Source organism: Lipophrys pholis (assembly GCF_963383615.2).
Source record: "Lipophrys pholis genome assembly, chromosome: 5".
NCBI lineage: Eukaryota > Metazoa > Chordata > Actinopteri > Blenniiformes > Blenniidae > Lipophrys > Lipophrys pholis.
In genome coordinates this window covers 19,729,751-19,742,662 of record NC_137628.1, presented here as the reverse complement: position 1 = coordinate 19,742,662, position 12,912 = coordinate 19,729,751, and the positions used below count along the sequence as shown (strand labels likewise).

Genomic DNA, 12,912 nt, shown 5'->3' with positions numbered 1-12,912 from the left:
GCGGAGTTCCTGTTGGGTTTAGAGAATAGATGTCATTTACATTTCTGTGTGGCTCGGAACACTGCATATGTCTGCCAAATTTCTTGGACATAGGTGAAACCTGTTAAATGTCGTGCCCGTTTTAGAGTTTATGAATGTGACAACAATGTAGGGCGCGCTATGGAGCTATTTTACCAAACAGATGCGCAATGACCGTAAAATGTAAAATAGTTTGCCACTTCTGACTTGTGTGCAAATTTTCACAAAGGTTTGAGCATGTTTAGGCCGTCAAAACTGCAGCAGCAGAAGAAAGAGAAATCCCAATAACAATAATAATCGCTTGCATTCCAATTGGGTCTCTCCCAGCTCTGCTCGGGCTCGGACACGAAACAGACGCCCGTCTGTGGGAAGCATGGTGATGTTGTTGTTCACACCAACAGTCGAAACACCCTGGTTTGACCCTGAGCATTCCTGTGTGGAGGAAGTTCTACCTTTGACTGAAAAAGCAGGTTTGAATTTACTGGAAGATTTTTTTGGGTTCACAGAGAAAAACTCAACAATTCGAAATGAGGAAGCAAACAGGCAACCTTGAAAAGGGAAGACTTCCTTTTGACAAAGGAACTTGTACAGAAATAGCTTTAGCAACTTTCTACTGTTCGGGTTGGGGCCTAGAAAGAGAGAACAGAATGGAGACAGAGAGAAAGAAGGAAACAAACAGATTGGCATAGAAAAGGAAAAAGAATCCATTTGTATAAATTCTACTTGTACAGATAGAAGTCATGCGTGAGATCAGCAGAACTGTTTTAGTGTTATGTGCATTACTGGAGTTCAGTGCGTTTGTGTTTGTCATTTCTAAATGGGACTTCTGATACAGTATCACAAAGTGTTTTGTTGTGCCGTCTTAAAAAGTGTTTTTGCAGAAAGGTCAGTGCCGTTTAATTAATAAAAATTTCCTATTCTTTATTATTCATTTTTTATTCAGGATTAAAATACTTTAGACCATCACAAAAAAAAGGGATTTGCTGGGATGCACTTTTCCTCCTCAGCTTCCCCCAGCCGGTTATTCACTTTGGTCAGCTCTTCCTTAATGCCTTCTAGTTGTTCTTTGTTTTCGAGTCGAAAGGCTTTCAGTTCTTGGAAAATAACTTGCCATGATTCACTGATAGACAACTTTAAGGACCACAAGAGTATGAACGCTGTTGAGTTTGGTGATGATGTGACCTTTTCTGTAGCGCCACCAACAGGTCAAACGTTTGACCCCTTGACAACTACGAATTTTGTAGATATTCTGCCTTGAAATCAGATGAAACGATGTCGTATTACAATTTTCAAAGTTGTTTTATTTTGAAATGACACATTAGAATTCCTTCATACTGACTGAGCGAGATCTCGGGATGGTCTACAATCACTGTGAAGTGGAATGAAACTGGGACAACTGGGAATTTTGGAGTTATTCCGCCTTGAAATCAGGTGAAAAGATGCCATATTCCAATTTTCAAAGTTGTTTTATTTGAATGACACATCAGAATTCCTTAATATTGACCAAAAATTAAAGAGAGGTACTTCTAAACCATTTCAATTTTTTGGGATTCAGCAGCAAACACCATCAACAACTTCAAAACTGTTCAGAGCGGAGGCCACAGGAATTCATCAAAGTTTTATTCAAATCTCTGCAACTTTTTAAAATGAATCTCAACAAAGACAAAACCCCAAAAGATATTCATGACAAAATCAGACATAAACATGTTAATTACTCCCAGCTCCTCAGTTATTAGTCTCTAAACCTCTTGTGTATGTTGGAAAATGCAGAGTGGTGAAGTTGATTTGTCTTATTATTATACAACTGTACAAATTCTTAAATGTTGTTTCAGTATGACATCTATTTCCAAACATTAAAACCGCACAATTTGAACGGTTATGGTCACATTACACACAAGATGACGCTGTGAAAAGAAAAAGTGACGGTGGGTCAACATGGTGGATACCAGGCCCGGGAAGCTGAAGCTGCGTAACAGAATTCAGCTCTAATTAATTCCACAAACTGAAGTCATGCATTTCCTGGTCACATGTCAAGATGGCAGCCAGGAAAAGGCCACAATTAGTGACATTAACTGCTATTCTCTGAGGCCGGACATGTACCTGAACAATGTGGTCGCGCGACCTCTGCCATTTACACTGCACACAACACCACACTATCTTCGGCGTTTTCTTTGTTTGATGATAAACAGGTTCTCATCAGCAGGATACTCATTCGAGGTTTGCTTTCTGTGAGCGTTGCCAGCCTGATTTTTCCACGTTTTGTTGTTGTTCTTGTTTAAACCTCTTCTTCTTCTTCTCTGCGAACTTGCTCCTGTCCCTCCTCCTCTGGGGAAGTCATCTGCTTCATCCAGAACTAGTTTTGAGGGTGGCGGGTTCCTCGAGGTTGGCACCGGCCTCTTTGGTTTCCATGGTTTTGCACTCCGAAAAGTGTCCTCCTGTTTGTGCTTGTACTTTTTGGGTTTTACGGCAGTGTCGTCGGTGTTAAAGAAGATGTGGCTGGAGCCGGGCTTGTGGCTGCTGGGAGATTGGAGGGGTGTCTGGCTGTTCTTGCGTTTCTTTCTTGGTGGACCAGGAGTGAGAGGGGTATTAGGAAGAGTAGCGAAAAAGCCATTTTCCTTCAGTTCTGAGGGGAAGAAAAACAAGAGAGGATTTATTTGATCTTTCTCTTTTATGCAGGCGTTTATTCAGAGTACAATGAGCTTCAACTCGCAAAGCCAGGATCAACCAAAACTGAATTCCTATTCAACTCACAAGTGGGGAGGCAGAAACAACCCAAACAAATTCAGTCGTGAGAAAAAACGTTTGTAAAGATTTGAGAACAAGTATTTTTTTTAATGGTTTAGTGTTAGATATAAGGGTTGATACTACTTTAATGAGCGAGAGAGAGAGAGAGAGAGAGACTTGCCTTTAACTTTCAGCCTCATCCTGTGTCGTCTGCTGTTGATTTCCTTCACAGTGTCATACGTGCTGATAAACGGTGCGTTGGGGTACACGCCATTAAACATCCTCGGTCGTGTGCATGCCTGGGGACAACAGAGTCACAGGAACAAAATATCAGAGCCAGCATATCATCACAATGTGGCCAGAAATGCATGGCAGATCAGAACAAATCACAGGTTTCTATTTTTATTTTCTGCAAAAAAAAAAAAAAAAGAAATTTTACTGAGTAATGTTACTTAATCAAGTTTTAACATATTAAGTGTCATCCAGTGTTTAACCTGCTTGAATAGCTTGTCTGTTTACTTATGGGTGCTGTGGCGGCACAATGGGGCCGCATACGGTAACTGCTATTGGCACAAATATCAGGCCTAAACAGAGTTGTGTTGATTTACTGTTGTATGAAAGAACAATACATCAGAATATAAAGCAACATACTAAACAAGTGACCTTCAGCATAGTTGCATACTCCTGGAGTTTTACCAAATCTATTCAAGTGCCGCCCTGTAGACTTGGGTAGTTTTCACAATAGATTCTCTTCTTGATGCAACAAAGATTCGACTCCAAGTCGTCCACACTGGGGTCAAGACCTAACCCCATTCACCACCAGGGGGAATATGTACAAATAAAAAGTAACTTCCACAATTAGTGCTGAAAACATATTTCAATAGTAGCTTGTCCTGCATTTTGCCACCATATAGAAGTGGAAATCATTGTAGTTGGATTGGAATTAAGAGGCTGCCACCAGGTACCAAATACTTACCTACACTTGTAAACCAGCTTGAGCTTCAAGAAAAAATGGAGCCAGCAAACCGACCGAGTTACTCACATGGCCAAAATGTCCTTTTCTGGAACAGTTGTAGCAGTAGGCGGGAGATCGGCCTTTACATGTTCCCGGTGGCTTTGCAGGAGGGCCAGTTTTAGTCTAAATGTAGAGGAAAAAAATGAAAAGAGCTTGTTATTTGTTGTGTATAAACTCCACATTCTATTCTTCTCCCTGTCTAACACGATGGACACAATCAAACTGTGGTTCAACGTTTTATTTGAGTCCCACTCTCCCTCTCCTGTCATCATTCCCTTGCTCTCCATTCATACGGACTGCTGTGTATTGTATGGTGAATATGGGTGCTGATATGAACCATTGATTACTGAGGTATAGTTAGAGGCCCGTAATGACCCTGTTTGATAACTGAACTGTGTGTGTGTGAGTCTCTGTGTGTGTGTGTGTGTGTGTGTGTGTGTGTGTGTGTGTGTGTGTGTGTGTGTGTGTGTGTGTGTGTGTGTGTGTGTTGGACACAGGGTCCCGTCCCCCTATGGGCCAGTGTTCTGAAAGCCTTCCACGCTCCAGCGCCCACAGCAAATATACACTGATAAAGAGAGAGAGAGGGGAGACACAGGCAGAGTGCATTTACTACTAATGTCACACACACACACACACACGCGCACGCACACACACACCTCATGCCATTCTTTTAAACACCTTCACACTCGTCTGAGGTGCCCCCTCCTTTCTCCCTCAACCCTGATTCTGAGATTACAAATGATTTGTGCTCCACGTCATTTCTTAAACATAGCTCAGCTAAACTCCCCTCCTTTGTGCCTCCCCCATCCTCCCCGTACACACTCATTTAAAGCCACATCTACCCCTCACACTTGTTTTTTTCCCCCCCTCTCTCCCTCTCTTTTACGCTTGAGTAGTTTTGCAGCAGAAAGGATGAATGCTATTAGAGCGTCGCGTCATTATCGGGTCAGGCCTGCCGGGCCCATCTCCATCACAAAGGCCAGGAGATCACAGACCTCTCGCAAGCACGCACTCACACACATGTGCACCCAAAGGAGATCACAGTCCCTGTCTCAGACCCCCTCCCCACCCCCTCCACCCTTCTCGCGCCTCTTCCCATTCATCTTTCATGTAAATTGGCTGAAGGTCTCTCTGCCTCTCTCTCCCTGACCTTGGGCTTGTGTTATCTCCACACACTCTGATCCAGCACATAGACAGAACAGACGAAGGTGTGAGAGAAGGCTAAGAAAGAAAGGAATGAGATCTCCTCCCATTCTCACATCAACCTGTGATAGTTTTGTGAAAACCTGGCGTGAATGCAGAACGAGCTGTCTGCCTCGTTTAGTTTTAATTAACTGGATGGACATTCATTCCTCCTCTCTGGCCTCATCTCACACTGAGGCGTCCCGGGCATCTATAAACAGGGTGAAGGAGTGACAGCTCGGGTCAGTTTGGAGCCGGTTTTCCCCTGTTGGACAGAACTCCCAAAGAATTTGTCTGTGGACTGAAAGTGAATTTGATGCAGGCTCAAGTGGAGTCGGTCAAACTGAAATGCACATCAGCCGTGGCGTAGAAACTTCAGTTGTGTTACCATTAAGATAAGGGATGCTTTGATAAACAGTGCTGAGCAAAGATTTGGGAAGTAATGAAAAAACACTGCAAAGCAAAAAAATCTTTCAAAAATAAGAGTTAATGCATTTCTTTTTAATTTACCAAATAAAATGTGAAGATTAGAAGACAGAAGAAAGATCTGCATTTGGCTCATTCTCCTCCAGACAGCCTTTTTTCTTTCCGCCGTTTATGAAGGAACAAACCACAGACATACTGTGAATATCTGCTTGATAAAATGCTTTTGTCTCTTCTTGTGACCCGAACAGACGCCACTGCATTGAGACCATTTTTGGAGGACAAATAACTTCCAGGACCCTGTGTTCTTTACGCGCAAGACTGTTGGTGGGATGTTTTTAATTAGTGTCCCTAGTTGTGAAAACGTGACATATCGGATGCTGAGAGGTTTTCCACAGTATTGTAAATAAAGATAAAGATATGGAAATGAGAAGGGGATCAGGCTGCTGTGGATGTCATTTCTTTAAACCTACAAGAAACAAAGCTCGCTGGAAAGTATGTAGAACTACTTGTATCTTGTTGGATTCAGACTTAAATGAAAATGTCAGTCAAAAAAAGACTGAAGTAAAAGAGAAAACATATACTCGTACAATGTGTTGGCACTTTAAACCTTTGCTAATAGAGCACAATACTTGAGGCAAGCATTTTTTCTCCAACATGTCTGAAAATGATGTTTGTCTCCATAAACTTACGAGAAACCTTCAGGCATGAGAGGCTGCAATAGAGAAACACCTGTCTGTTAAGTAATAGTCCTCTGACTGAGCCCGCCGGGGAGACCCTGCAGAGAGGACGGGAAGAGCTTCCAGAGTGGCTCAAGCTGTGGAGACAAAGTGTGTGTGTGTGTGTGTGTGTGTGTGTGTGTGTGTGTGTGTGTGTGTGTGTGTGTGTGTGTGTGTGTGTGTGTGTGTGTGTGTGTGTGTGTGTGGGGGGGTATCTGAGAAGGTCCGAGCACCTCGCTCTGCGTACATAGACAAACGGCCATCCGTGGTCCTTCATGCATGCACACGCAGACACACGAGTGTGCGCGCGCTCTCTCACACACAAATGTGTTTTCCCACAGTTGTCCCCAACACACACACCGTGTCTCTCTAAGCCCCACTCTCCTCTGCTCCTTGCCTTAGCTGCTGGTGGCAAAGCTGTGATAATCCTTCGGCCAACACAAAGCTCAGACTGTTACAGACGACAATCTGAAGGGAACACACACACACACACACACACACACACACACACACACACACACACACACACACACACACACACACACACACACACACACACACACACACACACACACACACACACACACACACACACACACACACACACACACACACACACACACACACACACACACACACACACACTCTCGGATTGTGTTGATAACTGTGTGTGTGTGTGTGTGTGTGTGTGTGTGTGTGTGTGTGTGTGTGTGTGTGTGTGTGTGTGTGTGTGTGTGTGTGTGTGTGTGTGTGTGTGTGTGTGTGTAAAAGGGGGTGGGAGCAGAACAGTAACGGATGGTGGGAGCATGGGGGCCAAGGCCAGCAGCACTGTTTTGCATATGTTATTGCGGCAATGGGGAGAGGTTTGCATATGTTACAGGACCCACAGGGGACCAACTCTGCATGCTTTATCATAGAGAACAGCCCCACAACACAACACAAGACCACTTGGCTCATACCAAAACAAACAGACCCTTGTGGTGCATGGGTGTGTGTGTGTGTATTTGCGCAACATGCCGCTATGTACATATTAGGTTAACAGGGCGGATTAATTAGACTGTTGTGAATTAGTGAGATGAAATGGCTATAAGGTGAACATCTTCCCAGACAGAATACAATAAATGAACTGAAGACTGAACCATTAATCCTCTTATTCCTATGGACAATGAACTGTGCTATTTCAACAACTGCAAAGAAATTAATCACAGTGTAATTTCGCGTGAATGGGAAGAGTCGGTGTCTCTGAGGAGACAGTTAAAGGTGAAGGTGTACATGTGAACTTAAAAAGGCTACAGAGGAGGATGGGTAAGGTGTGTGTGTAGGGGTGGGTGGGGTGGGGGTGGGGGGGTTCCTCCAAATAACCAGATGTGATTCCTGCCCCCCTTTGTGTCTGACAGTTCACAAAGACTGAAGCCCTAACCCGGCGCCCTAACCAGGACTCGCACTCAAACGCCGCTTAATTCCCAGAGGCTCTTCCTATCTCCTCCCGTCAGTCAGTCAATCAGTCTGAAGACAATCAGTGGGAGTCCTGATTTCCTCTTCGGAGAGGGAAAGAAAAAGCTCCTGGAATGTAATGATAATGTGATGCAGGGGTGAAAGGCTGCGGGTTGCCACCTCTGGAGAAATCCTCCCCATTTGGGGCAGCAACTAGCGGTAATCTGGTCACACTATGGAAAGTGGGAGCAGGGGATACACACTAATCTTTTCAAACCCGAACCAAAGTTGTACAATTTCTTTTCTCGGTGCCCGCTGTTGAGAACAGCCGTCCCATTCTGTTGTGGCGAGTGTGAGGCCGTGCTGTCGTACTTACTTCTATTCCCTCCAATTAGACAGAGACAACATATATGGACATGAGAGACAGGGATTTGGATATACTGTATGCAGATGGACTCTTATGCTCCAGTCAGGATGTTAAATCCCGATTTTACATCACAGCCAACCAATTCCACACAAGTAGCTAAACGCACACGTACACACAACAAAATCGACACCATCCAGCTAAGCGCAAAGTCACAATGACCTGCAAAGCCTGCAAGACCTCTGATAACACTGCACCTGTGAGTGTGTGTGTCTGTGCACATTCCTTTGGTTCTGCATGTAAATCCAACAGTGTGGCTGAAGACACTACCAGAGAATAAACACCTGAATTATGTTAACCTGTCCGCCTAAGAGAGAGCAGCAAAATGTGCAGTTTTACAGTTATTTTAACTTCTATCCTCCCCTAAAAACAGGTGATGTGACAATAGACTGTTTTAATGATCAACTTATCTCCCAGATATTTCTGTGGATGATGAATTCCATTTTTAATCCATCAAACATTAGAAAAATGTGGAATTACATCAAAGTCTTCCCTGTTGTGTTCGAGGTGTTCATTTTGTTATATTAACATCTAAACTACTAATACATAAAGCTTAAAGTTTTAAAAAAGAAACGACCAAGTGAAACCACCTCTTATGATGCAAAGTAAAACATTGACCTGCATTGACTTTGAACTCAACCTGTGTAACTATTCTACAGCTCCACGATGACCGCAGACTTTTCATATAAGTAGGCACACAAAAGGCTTTTCCTTGCACCCTGCTCGTTCAGGTGTCTCAATACGAGGGAGAATAAAGAGTCAAGAGCCTTTCGACGAGGCAGAATTGAGAGGACTGGACTGTCTGTACTATACAATGATGAGCCAGCAAAAACAGCTCATTGACCACATGTGGATTTAAAGGATTCTTACACGCTTCTGTTTGAATTGAGCACATCCCTTTAAAAGGAATGGGAAAAAAAGAGGTCATCCAAGCAAAAAAAGAAGTGGGATGAAGGTTAAAACTAAAAGTGGGGCTTGAAGTTCAGCAAAACGGGAAGACGTTGAACAGAAAAGCAGTGCTGCTTTAATACGATCATAAGAAACATAATTTCACATGATGTGTAATTACATTATTCCTGTTGTCTTTCCAAATGATCATTTACACCTTCCAGGAGTTTTATGATGGTTTGGGATCAATGTTTTTGTATTCTTCAAGAAACTGTGTTTTAATGATACAGCAGAGAACTTTGAAAGCATCTTACAAATATTGTATTTCATAATTTTTTTCATTAAGTTTAAGAACATTTCAGCCTCTGATCAAAGACAACCATCTTTCAGTGTGATGGATAATCAGGATTTTGTTGAATTTGCCTGTATTTTGTTGTCACAGTGTGAATAGAACACAATCAGAAATGCATTACAGAAAAACCCAAACGAATTTCTTCAGTTTAATCCTGCCACTGAATGTTGCCATAGTTTGGGTGAATTTCTCCATTCGACCACTGAGTGGCGCTCTATCTCCACACAGTGTGCAAAAGAAAGTCCAAAGTGGTTCCTCAAGTGAGGCTGGCTAAAGTTTATTAAAATTAAATCTCAAATAAACAACAAAAAAACACCAAATGCAAAAATTATCTGTACCACAGTTCGTCTTCTGTGGATGGACACTTTAAATCTTCTTTGGAAATACAAAGAAAACTGCATAAACACATAATTTGTCACTATAAAATAATAAAAAAAAACACACACACATTGTTTTTACCACAAAGTAAACCTGACAAAGAAAATACACTTTGATATGTCTCAAAAATATATGTGTATACAAACAGTGGTGAATTAAAAGTAAAATAACGGGGGGAGTAGTTGTGGACAGGTACACGGCAGTGATGAAGTAAGTATAGTAATAAAGAGAGGGAAAGAGACATGCATGCAGCAAAAGTCCTTTCTGTACCACTGACTCCACGTTCAGGGTTCATGTGCCGTTTGCTTCATGCTACAAACAGCAGACGTCTTGGCTGCCACTATTCGTCGACTGAACCATCCGATTTGAGAAAATATTAACCAACAGAGTGAAGATTCAAAGCAGACATACAGCAGAAAAATACATCGGGAACATAGGTACAATATGACTTGAACAAATCTAGGAGATTTTTATCTTAAGCTTCTTTTTTTTCTCCTACTTTAGATGGTTGTCGAGTACTTTCATATTCTAAAGGCAGATTTGCATCAGTTTTGGTTTAACCAACGACAATAGGCTGTGAGACTTCTTGATCTTTTCAGGAATATGTTCTTCATATGATGAAGACACCCAGGAAAATTCCATTGTATTATCAAGATACTTTTCTTTTTTAGTGTTGAAATTGAACGATATACTCTTTCCATAAAAATAAAAGATTTAGGAACAAAATGTCCCGCCGTTGAGCTCACGAAGACTGAACTGAGCACAAGCTGTGAAATAAGAGAAGATGACAAAAAGGAAATTGAAAGTAATAGTCAGGTGCGATCGAGAGGAGTTAAAACAGCTTAATTTCTGTGGCGAACAAGAAGCTCACAGTCGGGTTTCTTTTCACTCTGAAACACACACATGCACACACATCCCTAAGGAAAAGATCAATACACACACCCTGATAATGCCATGAGGAGAAAATCCGCTCGATATACACACACACACACACACACACACACACTGCCGCCGTCTGCAGAGGTCCAGATCAATAAACACCAACATACAGGTGTCACCACTACTATCTAAAGAGAGCCCAATCAATGCTCACACACCCATATACCTGCACCAATCAGCTGCTGTGTGCTCTGATTCACTCTCTCTGCTCGCTCATCCCGTCTCTTTCAACCTGTTTAATACACTCACCCCTCCTTGTCCCCCAGCAGCTCGCACTCTCTCTCGCTCGCTCTCTCTCCCATGGACCAAATGTCAACTATTTTTCCCACAGCTGCCAGAGGGTGGCGCTTTGGTCTTGATACAACACAGCAGGGTCCTCGCAGCAACTTGTCTGTGCCTGGAATATATATTTATCTACACGTTTAGGCATGATCTTTCCTTGCATTATTGCAGCCAGTGTACAGACAGTAGGTCACTAAGTGCACTTTGACCTTTCATCACTGCTCTCCATCCATCCTTTATAATAATCTCCACTCTGCAGGTGAGTTTTTTTCATCACTGCTGTCCTTTTCACCATCCTCTAATCTTACTTTGATCATTCGTGGTGGAAAACGGTATCCATGTGTTGTCAAAAATGTCCTTAAAAAAAACCCCAGATGAATTTAAACACTGCGTGTAATGAACTGATCGACCGTGGATCTGTAATTTTGACAACTAACACTGAATTCAGCTTAATGGTCTGAAAATCTGAATGTTCAGCAATGTGGGGAAATTGCAGCTTTTGTCATTTTTGTTTCTTTAATCAACATGACACGGGACACTGTAGATCTCGCCACCTGCATTTGGGGCCATTAATCCATAAAATTACAAAGTAATTCATCAAAAATGAAAACAAATGTTAGTTTCAGGCCGGCGTTGCATCTTGGGGTCTACTTTGGGACACCATGTTCTTTGATTGGCCAAACAGAAACATGGCATCACTCTCACGTTTTCAGCACGGAGCCACCCGTGTTTAAAACCAGGTTCAAAGCTTCAGTGTTAACGGTGAACAACAGATTTCATGTTAATGTTCTGTAAATGCTGCTGATACAAAAAGAGCCACTATTATATTGATGGACAGTGAAGAAAAATCTTGAATTAAAACAGAAAGTTGCAGCGTTGGATTGACCAGTGTCGAGCAGTTTCTTTAACGCCCTGCTCTTTTCATCTCTGCGCTGTGGGGTGAGAAATGTGGTCTCACATTAGCCAATTTTTGGAGATTCGATACCTTTGATGTAAGCAACTGCATAAAGACAAGATTTGCTGTATCAATAAACATGTTTAGTATTGAATTCTCAAAGGAGTCGTGTTTTTCAGGGCAGGCCATCTTTCTATAAAGTGATGAGACAGTCAGAGTCAAAACGTTTGAGCTCACAAGAGGAGAGGACGAAAGGCAAACAATAAAACCGACCATCATCACAAGAAAACAATAATATTCTCATAAGAGTGGGGAAGTGTTCCAGTCACTAAAAGTGTGTATGTGTGTGGGTTGGTGAAACAAAAAGGTAGACTGAGAAAGAGTAGTAGAAGTAAACAATCTGTAGAGAAGGAATTAAAAAGAAAATAGCTACAATGTAAAATACCTAAATATGTAACTCAGTATGAGACAAACATGATGAAAATGTTGTGGGTATCTTTTTACTCCATTTGCAGCTCTATATATTTGAAGTGTGTGTGTGTGTGTGTGTGTGTGTGTGTGTGTGTGTGGTACTTTCTCAGTAAATACTCCAGGGCTTTGTGGTCTATACTGTGTGGTTTGGAGGAGTTTGTTAGTTGAGGGCCAGGTGCAGGCAGACAACACAAACCCTCACGGAAGATAAACGGACCCGGCACACACATGAACACACACACACACACACACACACACACTGACACACACAAACGAAGGATAAATGGACCCAGTAGCAGGGAGGTCTGACAGAATGCCTTTTCACACCTGGCTGAGCCCAGCGGAAGGTGACAGAGTCACATCTCCCAAAGCGAACACTCACACACACACCGAGACTTGTGCGCACACACACCTTCTCACATTGGGGAGTTCAGGGTCATAAGCAGCATCATGAATAAAATGAGACTGTCTTATACAGAAGGAGCCCTGTGTATGCAAGTGTGTGTGTGTGTGTATGCATGTGTGTGTGGGCCCCTAACCCCCATGCCAGTTTGGATCTGTAACGACCTTCTGTTCCCAGTGCTTAAATGGCTTAAATACTTCAATTAGACCTGGGTCACAATCCTCCACCCGTTAAAGCACATCGTCACACACAAATACAAACACATACGTAGGGAGAGAGAGAGGGAGAAGGAGAGAGCAAGAAAGAGAGAGAGAGAGACAGAGAGAATGGTTATAAAGGTTTCATCATATCGCAAAGCGTCCAAA

General features: G+C 42.5%; 1 protein-coding gene across 1 annotated transcript in view; it reads right to left on the bottom strand.

Annotated features, from left to right (window-relative positions):
* Positions 1 to 1,300: 1,300 nt before the first annotated feature.
* Positions 1,301 to 12,912, bottom strand: part of zcchc7 (zinc finger, CCHC domain containing 7) — a 52,090-nt gene continuing 40,478 nt past the window's right edge. The window contains exons 8-10 of the mRNA XM_080464710.1: positions 3,785 to 3,880; positions 2,924 to 3,041; positions 1,301 to 2,641 (exon numbers count right to left, since the gene is read on the bottom strand). Of these exons, the coding sequence (XP_080320836.1) occupies positions 2,172 to 2,641; positions 2,924 to 3,041; positions 3,785 to 3,880 (684 nt within the window). The 3' untranslated portion in view covers positions 1,301 to 2,171. The remainder of the gene's footprint in view (positions 2,642 to 2,923; positions 3,042 to 3,784; positions 3,881 to 12,912) is intronic.